The 18,177-nt window shown below is 42.8% G+C and overlaps 1 protein-coding gene across 4 annotated transcripts in view; it reads right to left on the bottom strand.

The window, feature by feature from the left end:
* Positions 1-4,961: 4,961 nt before the first annotated feature.
* PSEN1 (presenilin 1) overlaps positions 4,962-18,177 on the bottom strand; it is a 50,295-nt gene continuing 37,079 nt past the window's right edge. For 3 of the 4 annotated variants that reach the window (XM_024197489.3, XM_024197488.3, XM_024197486.3), the window contains exons 8-11: positions 15,998-16,084; positions 12,431-12,604; positions 7,204-7,322; positions 4,962-6,556 (exon numbers count right to left, since the gene is read on the bottom strand). In XM_024197489.3, coding sequence (XP_024053257.1) covers positions 6,401-6,556; positions 7,204-7,322; positions 12,431-12,604; positions 15,998-16,084 — 536 coding nt within the window. In that variant the 3' untranslated portion in view covers positions 4,962-6,400. The remainder of the gene's footprint in view (positions 6,557-7,203; positions 7,323-12,430; positions 12,605-15,997; positions 16,085-18,177) is intronic. The other variant, XM_024197487.3, reaches the window with a different exon arrangement.

Below are 18,177 nucleotides of genomic sequence, written 5' to 3'. Positions count from 1 at the left end.
GATTTCTAATCAAGTAGAAATGTCCGGGATTTCCCCCTTCCCCTCATCCGGAGTGCGGCGCGGCTGATTGGACGCCTGGCCTGATTGAAAGCCGCTGGCAGCCACTAGGGCCTCTAGCAGCCAGAGTCCCTCCCCCTCCCCCGCTCCCTCCTCCCCCACAGAGCAGCCGGCAGTGTTTGATTCCACATGGAGCCCGCAGCTCTCTCTCTGGCGGGTGAGCGGGGGAGCAGAGGCTGCGGGGGGTGTGTGTGTGTGTGTAGAGGCTGCAGGGGCAGGGCAGGCGGGGGGTGCAGAGGCTGCAGGGGCAGGGGGGTGCAGAGGCTGCAGGGCGAGTGGGGAGCAGGGGGCACAGAGGCTGCAGGGGCAGGGGGGCGCAGAGGCTGCAGGGCGAGTGGGGAGCACGGGGCACAGAGGCTGCAGGGGCAGGGGGGTGCAGAGGCTGCAGGGGCAGGGCAGGCAGGCAGTGCAGAGGCTGCAGGGCGAGGAGGAGCAGGGCAGGCAGGGGCATAGAGGCTGCAGGGGCAGGGGGCGCAGAGGCTGCAGGGTGAGTGGGGAGCAGGGGGCACAGAGGCTGCAGGGGCGGGGGGGTGCAGAGGCTGCAGGGCAAGGAGGAGCAGGGCAGGCAAGGGCATAGGGGCTGCGGGGCGAGTGGGGAGCAGGGAAGCACTTAGCAACCTCCAACCAAGATCAGAGCGGGAGGGAGGAGGGGGAATGCGGGGTGCTCAGAGGAGGGGGCAGAGTTGGGGCAGGGACTTTGGGGAAGGAGTTGGAATGGGGGCAGAGAAGGGGTGGGGTTGGGGCGGGGAAGGGGCGGAGTTGGGGCAGGGCCGGGGGCGGGACCGGGGCCCCGTGGAGTGTCCTCTTTTTTAAATGTTTGAATATGGTAACCCTAACTTCTTAGAAAGACCCAACAGCCTGAATTAAGTCCAAAGTCTTCATTCTAGAGAAGGTGCTGCCTCTCTGAGCACTTATATGTAACCTTGAACGATCCCAAGATATCAGACCTTAAAACTGGGACATTATTTAAAACATCCCTGAAATGTTATTAGCTAGAATTTCTCCCTCTCAGGCCTTATGTGGTTGGATTCATGGTGACTATGATACCAGGCTTTATAGGCAGAAGCATACAAAAATAGTACCAATAGTTTGTTTTTTAAAACGGAACATTTCTTATATGTTAAACAGAATAGAAAATTTCTTACCAATACTTTCCTTTCTGGAGCCCAGCATCTCCTACAATTCTGGATGTCTGAGAAATAGCAAGCCATGAACAGATGTGGGGAGGGTTATAAAACCAAAGTTCTGAAGGAAAGAAGTACCCCTTCTTTTGGTGAGCTTGCTCAAAAGTTGGTATTTATTTCTGGGCCACCCCCTGCAGCACCTTCAGGCCAAAGGAGGCCTCAGCAGAAGACAGAAGATCCACCTCATAGTGCTTGGTTAATGAAGGTGTTAGCTGTAGACCAAGTTGCTGGTGTGAGAACTCCAATGAAACCCATGCAAACAAGCTACAGACCAAAATTATGTATTGAATCATTCTTGAGCAGCTTCATTTGAGAAAAAGTCTTAAATTGCTTGTGGATAATTCAACAACAACACAGCTAATTTCATCACAAATTATTTGCTGAGTTCTGTTCATAATTTGAGTTCCATTTTCTATTTTAACAGAGACAGGACAAATCCCAGTAAAGGAAACCTAAGTTTCCACACAACAGTGGTAAAATTGACTTAAATTTGCATCACTCAACAGGACTAAAACTGATATGTTACAGTTTGAGGGGTGTAAGGCTTTCCCGCCACTCTTACAGCTGTGAAATCAGTATTCAGTGTTGTACATTTAGATGCTGTTTGTGAGGGGATTTCTTCCCGAATGACCTACATAAATGTTGCCTGACTACGATTATTTTTGCTGCATAAAACATCCTGAATTTCAACAATTTTATATAGCTTATTTCACACCTTAATTATGTCTCATGTGGGTTCCTATAATTGGTTTTGACAGATTCTCCAAATTAATATGAAAGGAAGCTTTAAAAATGTGTTTTTATGGGAATCTAGTTTGAAGAAATTATTCCTTTGGGAAATAAGAGGCTTTTAAACATCTCTTTAAGACAAGATACTTGTTCTTTAAATACTGAAGCTAAAATCTGCAGTGTTTAGGCCTCCAATAGAAGTTTAATGTTTAATATAATCATATTGAAACCACGACAATCAGCAAAGTTAAGATCCATGCATTCTTTATTTTAATGATTAGACAAAGGAAAATTTGCAATAATCTATCAAAACTGTATCTTATCAAGAATTGGAAAGGTGTTTAAAAAACTTATTCACATTCAATTCAGATTATGTACAAACCAGTGTCTGTAAAAAAGAAAACAGCAAATGCTTGAGTGTAAAATAATCCAATTCTAATTCATATTCCAGCATTCCCAATGACCAAACTTATGCTGTAAAACAAGATACTACCGTAGTGCAGACGTGTTCCACAGTCTTCATTATACTGGTCTCAACAGCATAGCTGTCAAAACAGTTCCCCCTGCCCCCTTTTATTTATTTATTTATTTTAAGTGTTTTGAGAAGTTTCCTAACACTTCATCATCAGTCTGGAAATTCCACTCAAATGTAGTCCAGGATAATTCTCCCTCACTGTGGTAATGGCAGAACAGTTGCCATGTACAGTACCAGAGTCCAAACAACAAATGCATGGTCTGCTTTTTACTCCAAGGAGGTTAGCCATTTTCAGCAGAGTTCAGTATTGAGTATTTGGCTTAAAATCAGGATTTGCTCCCAGGACAGTTTGAACATGGTGCTGTACACAAGCACCTCGACCTCCAGACTCACCCTACACTGACTACATCTGAACGCAGATGCACCACAGTCAGGAGCTTCCAGTTATTTATAGTAGCAGCATTCAGTATAGCCATGAAAATAATTCCCTATTTACAAATATCTGTTATATCTATCTGCTCTGGAGTAAATCCGAAAATAAAAGCAATGAGGAAGAAAACACATGGTATAAATCCAAGCGGACATTTTTAAGCACTCTTACAACTCGATGTTTTGGTTTATGACATTTTGCAGATGAGTAGCCACTAAAAGAGACTAATCGCTTATGAAAGTTTGAAAAGTAGGGAAGCTATCAAAGATGACAGAATTTAGTCTTGAAGCCACTACAATTACTGGTTAATCAAATGTGATAGACATGTTTGGAACACAGAGGAGAAAGATCCACAGCTACTGGGATAACACAATAAAAGCAAAGAGCTTCTGCAGACTAAGGTGTTGTCAATAGTGTTCTAATTTAGGAATCAATAACCCCCTCAAAGAGCTATACAATATACCAGAAATCTCTGGATTATACAAAGTAGACCAGATTGAAATAATCCAATATCAAATTAGATTTGTATTTTTATGGAAGGCTAGAAGAGAAATTATGACAGGACTTAACTTCATACTTGTGCATTAAACTCCCAAATCCAGGAAATGCAGAATGAACACTATTCAGTACTTGGTCCAGAAGGGTTAATTAAGAAGTGGTCTAGCATCACAGTATTGCATTCAGCACATGTACTACCGTACTTCGGTGTAAAAGGGCAAATTCAGGAAAGAGTTTCAATCTTACTTTTGCATCTCCTGGCTTTAGCAAGTGTACTCAAGGCTTAATGTTATTATATTGGTGTATAATCTCCACCACAACCTTCTGTAACATAGCTAGAAATTAAAACTCCAGGATGGCAGAATTTTAGGCAGTGGAAGACTGGCAATTTAAATGTTTTGAGGATTCTGAGTTGTTCTTCAAGGGCCAGATCCAACACTCAGTGAAGTAAATAGAAAGGTTCCTATTTACTTCAACAGGCATTAGATTGGGCCTTAAGGGAGTCAAGAGTTCCAGCAGTGACTATTTCAAACAAAAGATAACAGTTATTAGTAAAATGCAGAGGTTAACTGAGATTTGGCTCAGATGTACAAACAGATGATAGTGGTACCAACTTTTGGCAATCCTTTTCTATATAAAGAACAAGCAATAGTTAGAATGCCCAACAACAAAAACCAGATGAATTTCTCAGAGATTAATGCTGATGAGAGGATCAATAACAACAGTAAAGAAAACTCAAACTGTAGAAAACTTTGTATTAAAAATCCAATTTTAAATGAAGTTCCACTCAAGTAATATCTGGGACAGTGAACTAGTCCTTACAATTACACAGGCAGTTCTGACCTAGACAGCCAGAATGAGTACCAAGATGTGGTTACTTTATTAATGCTATCCATAATGAATTCAACAGGCAAATGCAGCCACTACCTAGAATGCAAATACTTTCAGATTAGAAGAGTGTGCGCACCTTATTTGATGTAACTGCCCTGATTTCCAGGTGCCAACATTCTGTGGCTAGTAGAGATTTCACTGGGCAACACATAGACGTTCCCAAGGACATTAAAGATGAGGCAGTTAAAGAAAGCAAAGCCTTCTTGGTATGCAACACAAATGCAAACACCTCAACATATTACCCAGTACTCAAACAACAACTTGAAAATGTGCATGAAGTCTCAGTCCTATTACTACTCCATGTTTTCTGAAGTTGAGCTCTTTCTGGAGGGGAAAAAGTTTGCTTCAGAGGCTCTGTTTATACTGGTTTTGTCCATTAGGTTCTTATTTAGAAAGGACTCCAATATTAAATTTACATAAACTGCAATGCCATCAACAGTCAAACCTTTCCATCCACTCAATGCTTCATTGAGCTCAGCTGCACCAAAACCAGGCTCTTCGCTTACACAAAATGTTTTTCTCCAATCTCATCCTCCCAAAAATGTCCCATTCTAAAAAATGTTCACCAAACACCAAATCATTGTAGTTTTAAATAAAGAACGACAACAAAACAAATTAAGGTGGGGTTATTAAGTTTAGTTTCAATTTTTCACTTTGTATAAAGGCTAACAACCCATAGGCCTCCTTTCAGCTGTTCTGGGACTCTCTTCTCCCTTCTTAAGCTTCTCCAGGTTTCTCCAATCTCGTATTCCATCACGCCTCACTATAACTGGGGAAAAAGGCCATACTTTTTATTCCCAAGCAACACTAAGTGATGTCTCACTTGACTAATGAATATTCATTTATCAATACACTACATAAAATAAAATCACTCAGCGTTAGGTGTTAGCCTGAAATAAGCTTGAACGGCTGATACTAAAGCTTAACATGTAACAGAGAAGTCAACTGACTGTTACTTAGGAAAAACATTGCCCTTCATTTTAATTTGCTGTAATCCAGATCCTTTCAACTATATGTTTTTGGAGAGAAAGGTTTGAAGGAAACAGCAGAATGCTACTAAAAATAACCCTCCATTTCTCTACACCTGACAATAGAAGGTTAAAATCCTGGAATGCTTTGGATGGAGATGCTGCTGCAAATGTCTGCCTATTTCATATGCCCAAAGATCCAGGGGGAGAACGGGAACTCAGAGCAATGCAGTCCTGTGTGGCAAATTGCCATCTAAAGGCAGGGTTTGAATTGATGTTATTCTAGCAAAGATTAGCAAGACGACAAAAATAAATCCAAACATTGTCATGTAATTTTAGTAAAGAAAATTTTAGAGTATTAGTCCTCCAACCTTTTACAAAGATCCATGTTAGGACCTCATGATTGACTTGTTCCAAACTATTCAGTCCAAGCCTTGGTAGCTACATTAGAAATTGGCAGCGGTAGTACAGGATGCACGCTCTGTGCTTGAGAATGCAAAGTGTTAGTAAATTTGAGTACAGGCTCTTGTTCCAGTGTGAAAATAAGCTTTTAGACTTATCAAAACCAAGCACACTTAGGCACAGAGGCTATTAAGGGGTGGAACTCTCTTTAGGAGAGACAATTCTTTCTCCTTCGGTCCCATTGTTGCAATGCCTGGCCTTTTCCTAATGAACCAAAGTGGGTCAGGACTCAACTGGTGAAAAACACTGCTTTAAAGGTTTATATTGGATTGACTCTCTTCAAATGGTTTACATGTCAAATCAAACAGAACTTTGCTAACTTCCTTTGTTTAACCTCATGGCAGTCTGAGTGCCTTCAGCGTTAGGAAAATATCAACCTATACCCAGGGCTCACGTTGCTGGTAGAAGCATTAGCAGCTTTTACACAGGTGGTCCTTATTACATGTTTATCATTTAGAGATTGCTTATGACATAATGGCATCCAAGTTAGTCCATCCATTGAGAAAAAACCCTTTTTTACACAGAAGAATCATATGGTACCCAGTGCAGTGGCTCAGGAAAACATGGGAGGAAGTTGCAATGATTCATGCCAGAAATCTTGAGCATTGAACTTCAGTGTCATGTGAGGACCAAGTAAAAATCCCTTTTTCCTCCCAGATTTTCTAGAGTCAATATAAATGTCCACAGAATATCAACTTCAACTGTGCTAGATATAAAACTGATGGAATGCTAGCTGGTCCATAAAGGGCTGCACCAAGTTATCTGTGGCAAAGTAGAAAACGAGCCCAAAGGTTATGGAGATTGGAAGAGCTGGTAAAGCCTTCTTAAAGATGGCAAGAAGCAGTAGAGTAAGGCACAGACCCTGGAAAGAAGAACAAGGAGATGTTACATGGTAAAACTCAAGCCAGCAAAAATATGTACACTCTACCCCAATATAACGCGACCCGATATAACACGAATTTGGATATAACGCGGTAGAGGAGGGGGGGGGGGGGGGGGGGGCTGCACGCTCCAGCAGATCAAAGCAAGTTTGATATAACAGTTTCACCTATAACGTGGTAAGATTTTTTGGCTCCCGAGGACAGTGTTATATAGGGGTAGAGGTGTATTACAGAAGACATCAAGCTGAAGGGCTGACAAAAGGGTTGGTCAATTACAGTCTTTTGCTTTTCCACATTGTGTAGTAAGTATTAATCCTGACATTAATAGCACTCAAAGTAACTCACTAATGAGCCCACTCAGTAAAGCACTGAAGCATATATTTAAAATCCCACTGAAATCAATGGGACATAAACATGAACTTAGGTGCTGTGCTGAACTGAAGCTTAAGTGACTGATCCTGCTCCAACTGAAATCCACAGCAAAACTTGCAGTTTAAGACCATGATGGCAAGATCAGGCACTGAATAACCAATATGCAAAATCCCAAAGGAAAATATACAACAGCAGCCCGCTTGGTCACTGAAGAATGCACTGAAATATCACCACCACCACATTACATTATACTCACAATTAGTATAGCTACAAAACAGGCTAAAGTTGTGTTCCAGTCTCCACTTGCTGTTGCTGAGGCCTTGCCAACCAGAACACTGTAGAAAATGAAATCTCCTAAACCGAGCTTTACTCCCCCTGCAACGGTAAAAATATGGGAGCGTTACATAAAGACCCAAAACAACTCGCACCAACAGCCACAGCAAATGACTTCCGTTGCACGTATCTGACAGAATAATCCAAGGAACCAATAGGACACCCAAAAGCAACTAGCAGATTCTTCTTGACCCTCCTGCTGCAGAGCTGTTCCAGTCTCCAATACACATGAATGATATGTCGCAGCTTGCCAGTACACTTCATTGTATCGAGTTATAAACAGATTAAATGTCACAAATCAAACATAAGAGAAATTTTTTTTACGCACACCCCCATTTTAAATTAAGCTAGTAAGGAGTCAAAATGGGAGGCTGGGAATCAATGAGAAGTAGAATTTTTTCAGAAGCCGTTTTAAAGCAACAAGGGAAGAAGCACTTATCAGCACGACTATCTCTACCAGATAAACACTGACATCAGGAAAAGGAATTTAAAAGGGAAAAATGAATAGAATACTCAAAAATAAAACGTTCTGGAAGAAAAGGATAGCCAAAACGCAGTTCATAGAGTTCTACTATGTAGCCTGTAGCTGATTTCAACTTTCGTACAGAGGTGTGGCTAGCAAAAACTGCAGGTCCCAACAGAGTACTCCATTTTGACACAAACAGGGGTCATTTCTAACATCTCTAGAGTAAAAAGGAGGACCCCTGCCCATTTGCTCCACTTTATGCAAATTACACGAGGTCTTCCGACTCCTAATAATTGCCAGTGTGACTCTGAATTGAGCAAGTTTGGATGTTCCTGTTATATTTGTTATAGATCTAAGCCACTTTCAATTGTTTCATTTTACAGCAACATTTTGCCAAAAGACTATTCCTACTACCCTGCCTAGCGGGCAGATGAGTCACTTGTTATTTTGCAGTTTCCACTTACATATCTTCCAGTGCACAAACCAACATCCAGCAAAACATTCCAGTGACCTCTTGTGTCTCCTACAGAATCCTTCTTATGATAGCTCTGAAAGGCTCTTTGTGTAATTATGATGCATCTTTCAGATTAAATGGGTGTTTGTGGTTCTGCAGTACATGGACCCTTCAAAAGTGCATGAGCCAATGTGCTCGTTTTTATGGTAATTACCACCTCGGCAGGGACTTTAGTAGCATAATATCCAATTAACAGCATTTCTGTAAAACAGAAGTACAGAAGATTTCCTGTATATTTGTTCTACCAAATAAGGCTCAAACAGTGCCATAGCTTTTTCAAAGCCTCTACGTCAAGGCTGTCAAACACCCGGATGGTGGGAAGATCCAGCCCCTTGGATACTCTCATCTAGCCCACAGCTCCCTTCGTCACATCAGTGCAATCCAGCTCTGGACTTGCTCTGCAGGAACCAAGGGAGAGCTGGAGATCGAGTGGGCACCTGCTGAAGAGGAAGAGCTCAGGAGTGAGCTTATGCCTGATTGGCCATATGCAAGGAAGTCCCAGCATGCCTCCTCCTGCTATGGCAGCTGCCTTTGCATCTTCTGCCACTGGGACTGAGCCCCATTGCTTCGGAGCTTCCCTTGCCCCTCAAATTGTTTCTGCTCATCCGGGCCTAGCGGGAAGGGCCCCAGAGCTCTGCTACCCCAGATGAGGCACAGGTGGTCGTCTGCCCTGGGGAGGGAAATCTAGGGCTCCTCTTCTCCCAGCAGCTGCTCTCTCCTTCTCTCTTCTCCCCCTTTGTCCCCTTCTTCCCTCTCCCTCTCCTCATCTTTCCCTCAGGGTTCCTGATAACCCCATCAAGCCCTGCAGCAGCAGGTTTATGGGAGTGGGTCCTCCTCTTCCCACCATGTTTTTCTTGTCACTGCTGCCTCCACCAACCAATCCAGCGTTCTGTTACTTTTCAGACAAGGGGAAAGGACGAATTAACTTAGCTAAACAGGTGCACTCTACAGTCAGAGGAGACTGGAAAACATGCTCCTTACCGGTGAGGTTTGTTTCTCTGGCCCACAAACCCCAAGTCAAAGTACACTTTGGCCCTCACCTCAGAATTAGTTTGACACTCCCACTCTAAGCTATAATTATTGGGTTTTTCTAGAGAGATCCTCAACAGTTCCCTTCTGAACTCAAAGGAGTTCCCATATCTTAACCATTCCCCACATTTATTTTTCAGCCTAGGTCTACACTTAAAAATTAGTTCAATCTAGCTATGTTGCTCAGGGCTGTGAAAAATTATCAACCTATCTGCTGCCTGGATGGATTGACTGATGGATTATCTACATCGATGGAAAAACCCCTTCCATAAAGGTACGAAGGGTCTATGCTAGATCGGCATAGCTGCAGCGCCATAGCTGTGCTGCTGTAGTGTAGACATACTTCATTCATATGGCCATTAGCTGGATGAAACTCTCTGCATCCCATCAGCACTGATCTTTGATTTGCAAAGTGGTCCTCCGTTTTGCAGGGACTCAGCATGGCTGCCCCTGAGCCTCTGCTAGCACAGGAGAAGGGTGTTCCCATACACCCCTTCCACTCAGTTCTTGTCCATGTTCACTAGAAATTTCCTGTGAATCTGGGAGGACTGCAGCTCAGGCTGCAAGAGTGGGGGGAAAAAACTCCTAGACTGCCATTAGACAGGCAGTCCCATGAGCGACAGACTCCAGAAACCCTTTTCTTTACTACCTCTTAAACCTTTATGGTGGTTTCAGCTCTTTCAGACTGTGAGACAGACAGTCCCAAAACCACAGAGTTTGTAGTAAATCAAGATTACTGGCGAGGGGAGGGGAGAAGAGATTAAAACAAAAGAAACAGACTGCATAAAATAGCTAGTCTTAAACCCGGCAAAAGCCAACTTAGGTCACTACTGGAAAATCGGCAGCACCTTATACGTCTCATCTCCCTGGAGTCCCTCAGTACCACCGCTCAGGTTACTCTGATCTGTTCACTGTGATCTCCCCTAAGACTTAACCATTATGTGTTTCCTAAATTCATTCAGGATCATGTTCACTGCTTTGGACCAACTCTTTTGGTTCCTGTTTATCCTGTAAGAACTATTACAGTTTGGAGCCTTTAGAATGTGTACACACACAATAGGGTCTCCCAGCCTCACTCCAACTTCTCATTTACAAGGATAGTTTCCCATACCCCTAAAGGCCATGCTTTCGCATCTTAATTGTCTTGACTGGAGGTGCCAATCCAAACATAACTCAGTCTGTCTTTAAAGAGACAGGTTTATTTTTTTTATAAGTCACTTTTCACTTTATTGTACTCTATCAGCTATGAAACACTGTCAAATTAACACTGATCTGTCACAGACGATACCAAGCTAGACGCCAAGTGAAACACTGCATGGCAGCACATTCCAATCCTACTAGATTACCAGGCTCCAAGAGTATTAACAACATTTATTTTAATTCCTGGTGGCAAGGTTCCTTGTTAAAACTAAAAAGTCATTTTGGAAACAACTTCTGAATATCTAAAAGATCCGGAATTGCAGCTACTATTCAAAATTTAATTTCTCATCATATTGGGAAGCTCTAATTTAATGAAAAATGAAGTATTTGAAAATGAAAAGAATTATGCAGAGTTAGGACTAGCAGTTGTCCTGATCTCAGTTCTAAAGGGCTTTCAAGAGACAGCTGTAGAAGGAAATTGATGCCTTACAGTTACTTATCACTGACTACAGTGATTAATAACCCAAGCTCCAGAGACAGATGCTAAACTTTAAGGGAAAAATTCAGTGGGAACCTTACTGGATGCATCCAGTACAGAATTTGTTCACTTACCTTTATTAGCAAAGTGACATTAAAAAAAATTACTTACAACATCCCAACTCACTTTTAAAAACGCAGTAACAGACTGTATCACTGCTTGCTCTGCACAGTGATCACTGCATGCTAAAACAATTCTCTCTCAAGTCAAGTTGTGTTGAACAGTAACTTGACAAAAAAGGCAGTGTTCAGAATGCTGTCTTACCATGCTGATGATATTAAACATTTAAATACTGTTGCAGCGTATTAAACGCTCAGTGATCAGTGCAATGGCTACAAAGCTACTGCCACACAACGTGAATTTCCCAACATGCTTCTAACAAGTTATTGCTGGCAGACAAGTATGACCAGCAGCACTGTGAATATGCTACTAGAACTACTGATTGTAGAAATAGAGGGAGAAAGACACACATCTTGGAACAATTTATTATTTTCTTCATTTAAAATACCCACGGGGCAGGGAGAAAAAGTGCCTACAGCCTGGGATAGGAGTCTAACAGTTACTTTAAATAACAATCCATTCAGAAAACTATAACTGTCTACCAACACAGCCAGTCTACACATAAAAGAATTAGGTCAGTTATTAAAAGACTAAAATAAACTTCACCCCACTCCCAAGACCCCCTGTGCTCTTAAGTGTCCTCCCCAAAAGCTCTAGCAAAGAAAGAGGCTTTGCAGTTCACTCCGAAGGTCAACAGAGATTTGGGTTATTTTGGAGAAAGGTAGGCAGTAAACGCCAAAGATGCTGTTATGAAATACACCCTACTAACATCCTACCACTATAAACAAGTGCCTTCACTGATCACAACTATGGCAGTAACACATGGGGAGAGAGACAGTCTGCCAGACAGGCAGGTCTGAAAATGCTTAGTGCTCTACTGGTCCAACAACACCTTAAATTCCACTTGGAAACGAAAAGCCTGCCTGTGCAGATCCCTGACTACTGATGTTATGTGCTCAATGCGAGACACTGCATTTAACAAGCAGGCTGCTACAGGGGGGGAAAAAAAAAACAAGCAAGCAAGCTGCAACATCCTGCATTGAACTTTGGCTTCTAATTAGACTTAACATGTAGTTTTGTGCAGAGTGTACTGCGGTATTCTAATCTTGAGGTGACAAAGGCATGGATCGCAGTTGAAAGGTCTGTATCCAAATGGATGACAATCTCTGACCACCAGCGGATTGAAAAAAGCCATTCAGATCTTTGCTGTTATATGATGGTTTAAGTCCATCCAGTCCTGTGAAGGACATCAGGTGGGTCAACATATCCTAATCACTGGGGACTTTTCAGCCTGTCCTTGAAATACAGTGTACTATGTAAGTAACATATGAATGAATAGGCACATTATCTTTAGCTGACTGAAAATCAAATGTACATTTATTCAGTCTTGGAAAGATACTTACTCTCTTCTGGGTCCTCGCTGGCTTGGGAGTTACTAGGGAGAGCCTGAACAGCAGCCCGGGATTCAGGAGTGGATTCAAGGGGCCCTATTCTGCTATCCCTTTGTTGCTCCCATTCCGGATTGAAACCTCCATCATCCATGTCAGCATCTTCATTCTGAATCTGGTTCGCTGCGGCTCAAGGGAAGAAAATAATAATATAACCCCTATTTCAAAAGTGTTTCTCATACTGTATTAACAGGAGTGTCTATGTAAGTCACATCAGGTAACTGTCCTCCTCTAGTCGGCACTGGTGAGACCTCAGCTGAAGTCTTTAGGAAAGATGTGGACAAATTGGAGAGAGTCCAGAGGAAAGCAACAAAAATGATGAAAGGTTTAGAAAACCTGACCTATGAGGAAAGGTTAAAAAGACTGGGTATGTTTAGTCTGGAGAAAAGACGACTGAAAGGAGGGACCTTCAAATATGTTAAAAACTGTTATAAATAGGACTGTGATCATGTCCACTGAAGGCAAGACAAGAAGTAATGGATGTAATCTGCCACAAGGGAAATTTTAGGTTAGATATTAAGAAAAAACTTTCTAACTACACCTCTACCTCAATATAATGCTGTCCTCAGGAGCCAAAAAATCTTACCGCATTATAGGTGAAACCGCATTATATTGAACTTGCTTTGATCCACCGGAGTGCGCAGGCCCCCCCGAGCACTGCTTTACCTCGTTATATCCGAATTTGTGTTATATTGGGTAGCGTTATATCGGGTAGCGTTATATCGAGGTAGCGGTGTATTAGGATAATTAAGCTCTGGAATAGGCTTACAAGGGAGGTTTTGTAATCCTTATCATTGGAGGTTTTCTAACCTGTTTTTAAAAAACACCTGTCAGGGATGGTCTAGGTTTACTTGGTCCTTCCACAGCACAGGGGCCTGGACTTGATGACTTTTCAAGGTCCTTTCCAGCCCTTTTCTAACATAAGAATGGCCATAGTGGGGCAGACCAATGTACCATCTAGACCAGTGTCCTGTCTTCCAACAGTGGCCGATGCCAGATGTGTTAGAGGAAATGAACAGAACAGGGCAATTTATCAAGTGATCCAGTTCCATCTTCTGGTGGTCAGAGGTTTAGGGACACCCAGAGCACGGAGTTGTGTCCCTGACAATCTTGGCTAACAGCCATTGATGGATTTATTCTCTGTGAACTTGCCTAATTCTTTACTGAGCCCAGTTCTACTTTTGGCCTTCATAACATCCCCTAGCAACAAGTTCCAGAGATTGACTATGTTGTGTGAAGAATACTTCCTTATGCTAGTTTTAAAACTGCTGCCTATTAATTTCATTGGGTGACCCCTGGTTCTTGTGCTATGTGAAGGAGTAAATAACAGTCATTTACTTTCTCCACACCAGTCATGATTTTACAGACCTCTATCATAGCCCCGCTTAGTTGTCTCTTTTCTAAACTAAAAAGTCCCAGTTTTTTTAAATGTCTCCTCATACGGAAGCTAATAATTTTTGCTGCCCTTCTCTGTAATTTTTCCAATATATCTTTTTTGAGATGGGATGATGTGAATGGCAGGCAGTATTCAATGTGTGGGCATACCATGGATTTATATAGTGACATGAAGATATTTTCTGTCTTATTATCTACCCCTTTTCTAATGATTCCAAACATTTTGTTTGCTTTTTTGACTGCTGCTTTACACTGAGCTGATGTTTTTAGAGAATTATCTACAATGACTCCAAGATCTCTTTCTTGAGCGGTAACAGCTAACTTAGACTCAGTCATTTTATATGTACAGTTGTGTAGCGATGTGGGACTCACCCCTGCGGCGCCTCCTGCTGGTGTCTTGGGAATAGCTCGTTTCCAGCCTTGGAGCGCCCACTGCAGGCCGGTGTCCCACTGCCGCTAGGCCCCCCGTGTCCCTCCCTGGACTCTGGTGCCCTGTTATCTGGGGTGCTGCCCCCTGGCAGTAACCCCTCACTCTGCCTCTGGGGGGAACCCTCAAGCCTCTAATCCTCACCTTGCCTCAGTCTGGGCTACTGCCAGTCATCATCAAGCCCCCGCTCCCTGGGGTGGACTGCAGTGTAAAAGCCACTCATCATAGGCAAGGGGGTTCGGACCTGCTACCTTCCTCTGCCTCCCAGTACCTCTATGGGCCTTGGACCAGGCCCTGCAGCCTGGGGAGTTGCCAGCCTGGAGCTCCCCTGCTTCTCTGGCTCTCCCCAGCCCTGCTTCATTTCCAATACCCTTTGTGCAGGCAGCCAGGCCCTGCTCTCTCCCAGCCTGAAGAGTGACTCCCCTTGGACCTCTGGCTCACAGCCTTTTTATACAGGCCAGCAGTGGCCTGATTGGGGTGTGACCCAGCTGCAGCCGCTTCCCCAATCGGCCCAGCTTTTCCCCTGCCATAGCCGTCTCCCAGGGCTGTTTTAAGCCCTTCAGGGCAGGAGCAGGGTAACCACCCCGCTACAAGTTGGTATTGTGTTTTCCAAAGTGCATTACTCTGCACTTATCAACAGTGAATTTCATCTGCCATTTTTATTGCCCAGTCACCCAGTTTTGTGCAATCCCTTTGTAACTCTTCTCAGTCAGCTTTGGACTTAACCTTTCTGAGTAAGTTTGTATCACCTGCAAATTTTGCCACCTCACTGTTTACCCCCTTTTCTAGATCATTTATGAATATGTTGAAAAGAACTGGTCGCAGTTCAAATCCTTGGGGGTGGGGAGTGGATGGAGTCCACTATTTACTGTGAAAACTGATCATTTATTCCTACCCTTTGTTTCCTATCTTTAACCAGTTACAGTGAGATGTGTTGATGCAATATGATGTTACAGCAAAATGTCATCACATTATATCATGATCTGTCATGACAACATGAGGACATTTTGTCAGCAGAATGTCTTTGAATCTCTCCAGTGAGACAACAGCTCTATACCACATGCTCACTGGATGGGAGCCCTTAGAAAAGGGAAGAAAGCAGAACCACTCAGTATCGTAGAGAAATCTGTGAATGGACTATCAGGGAACCTGATCAAATCCTGCCCCTTCAATGTGGCCTTATTCTTTAAAATCTCATTTTATAAACTTTGTCTTTCCCTGCACATGGATGTTGCCTTACCACAACTATCCTCTGCACTGAACTGAGCTCAGTCAGTACTTGTTCTTGAGACAAGTCTCTTAAATAGAAACCATGAGTGCCATAATAATGAAAAGCTGCAAGAATAGTAATTGCATATTAACTGAATATCATTTGCAGTCAAGACAGATTATTTCTAGCGGGGCTTTCACTCTGAGGGAGTGGAGAACCATTTGTTAACCTGTCTGTGCAAAAAGTGTGTTTAAAAAGCTCCATCTGAAAGCAAGGACAGTTCTCTATGAAGTATCAGAGGGGTAGCCGTGTTAGTCTGGATCTGTAAAAAGCGGCAAAGAGTCCTTTGCATGCATCCGACAGAGTGGGTATTCACCCACAAAAGCTTATGCGCCAATACATGTTAGTCTATACGGTGCCACTGGACTCTTTGCCGCTTTTCTCTATGAAGATGTTCTACAATAAGCTAACATGCAAAAGAAATCCTCACCTTGTTTATCATAAGTGGAGCTTTTCGAAGCTTTCCGTTGGGCTTCCGGGTCTTCCTCAGCCATGTTCACTAGCCATATCATCGTTGCTGTTGAAGAAAAGACGTTGGTCAACATGTGTCAGAGGACAAACTGTGGTGTCAGCATTGGGCTATCGTTTCTCTACTACTTTTTCTGCTGCAACTATCTTCTGTCACAGGCAGTTTTACTTCCTTTTAAAATACTTAAAGGCATACTAATAGTTGGGATGAAGTCAGTTTCAGCTACAACACATCTTCCAGATCTGACTGGATACAGACTGGTCATAATAAATGTTCTAAAAATGATAACAGTCAAGTTGCAGCTGCCTTAGAGATACAGTTTCCCATTAAGAGTACACATTGAAAAACTGAACTGATGATTCTCCTCCTACTCTCTTGTGCAGAAGCAACCAGATTTTCATTTGGAAGTATAATGACTGGTATTGAAGTAGCATCAGTTTACACAGGCAGCGCTGGTAACTGTATCTATAGAAGCTATTTTTTTTTTTTTTAAAAGGCTGGTCACTTCTCCTATTCTTTTACAATTCAATTTTATTCAATTTAAGTTGTTTATTTTTAGTTCAAGTTTGCTGTTTCCCAGCCCTAACTTCCACTTCTTGGGCATACAGAAGGGCTAAGACAGCTATGGGCAGATGTTACCAGTACAACAGAACTAAGGTTGTGACAGGTAAGTCAACCCTCACTCCATCCTATTCTTACCTCCCCACCCCACCCCCGCACCACCACACCCTTCTCTCCTAAGCAGCCAACTGGAGTCTACAACATAAGACATTTCTACTGTGCTTGACCTTTTAATACAGAAGCCACCCGGGTTACGCAAACCCGACTTACGCAAATCCGCACTTACAGAAACAGTTCCATAAGCTAGAAATAGGAGGGGGTTTTTTTTGGCATAATTGTCGGGTATCTGTTTCTGACTTACACAAAATTCGAGTTACGCAATACATTCCGGAACGGAATGCTTGCGTAAGTCGGGGAGCATCTGTACAATGATTTCTGAATTAACATGATATTTGCTAGGTTTTCAGGACATAATAGTATCCCAAAGCTAAGTATGTATGGAAAATGTCAGTGGTGGATACCCTAACAAGTCAGATCTCCAGGTAACAATCTGTCTCATGAGTTGGACATCATCACATATGCCCCACCCTTCTATATCTGAGATGGCAATATCCAGGTAATAAACTGCATTTATCATGCACTTCTGGCCAGCTTTTAAAACACTGATCTTTAATGTTAAATTTTTTTATTTTGGATAAAAACACTGCAGTTCCCCTTAAACAACTAGAGTCTTCCATTCAATTGTCAAAGTATTTTGGATTCTTTATAACTTGCCTTCTGTAGAGCCTGTCAGATGATCTCAAACAGTTTTTTTCCCCCAAAACAAGCCTCACAACACCCCTGCGAGATAGGTATTGGCCCCATTTTATACAAGACAACTGAGGTGGGGGAAGATCAGATAGCGAGTTAATGTCAAAGCTAGGAAAAAGACAACTCCTGACTCCCTGTCACCCACAAGACCAGAGTCCCTCCCCCAATTGTAAAGGGTCTTATGTATTTCAACGCTACAAGAGAGCCGACTGGGTAAGCGGTTTAACCAGATGTTCTGAACTTATCCAATCTGAATAAACAGTGTTTAAAAAGCTCTATACACTCCCACTAGCCAGAAATCAAGATGCAAGATGAGAAGGAATCCCCAGTAGTGAGCTCCATGGGTGATGCCCTGGTGAGAAGTCCAGCCCCAGCTGCTGGTAAGGGAGAGGAAGTTGGCATTACCATAGTGGACCTCACTAGGGGGCTCAGTTTTTTTTTAAATCAGCTTCTGTCTGCTGGGTACCTGATTAGTCTAAAATATGGCTGCTGGAAGGGAGAAATAACTCTCTTCCCCCTATCCCAGAGACTCTTAGCTGCTGGAGGTGAAAGTGCGTGTCTGGTACTTTATCTGCACCTGGCATTTTAGTTTCAGTCCTCCTCTTTCAACACAGAGTTTTCCTGAGCAGCAGCAAAGTAAAATTTGTTGATTCTTGACAATTTCATTGCTGCTCCCAGGATTACGAACAGCAGCAGTGAAAATGATCAGATTTGTGCTAGTTTTACATTGCTGCTGCTTACTGGAGCTGGGCAAATAACTGATTTTTTTG

Source organism: Terrapene carolina, unplaced genomic scaffold, assembly GCF_002925995.2.
Source record: "Terrapene carolina triunguis isolate 2854851 unplaced genomic scaffold, T_m_triunguis-2.0 Scaffold96, whole genome shotgun sequence".
NCBI classification, from domain to species: Eukaryota; Metazoa; Chordata; order Testudines; family Emydidae; genus Terrapene; species Terrapene triunguis.
The sequence above is the reverse complement of the archived record's forward strand: the minus strand, read 5'-3'. Positions and strand labels throughout refer to the sequence as shown.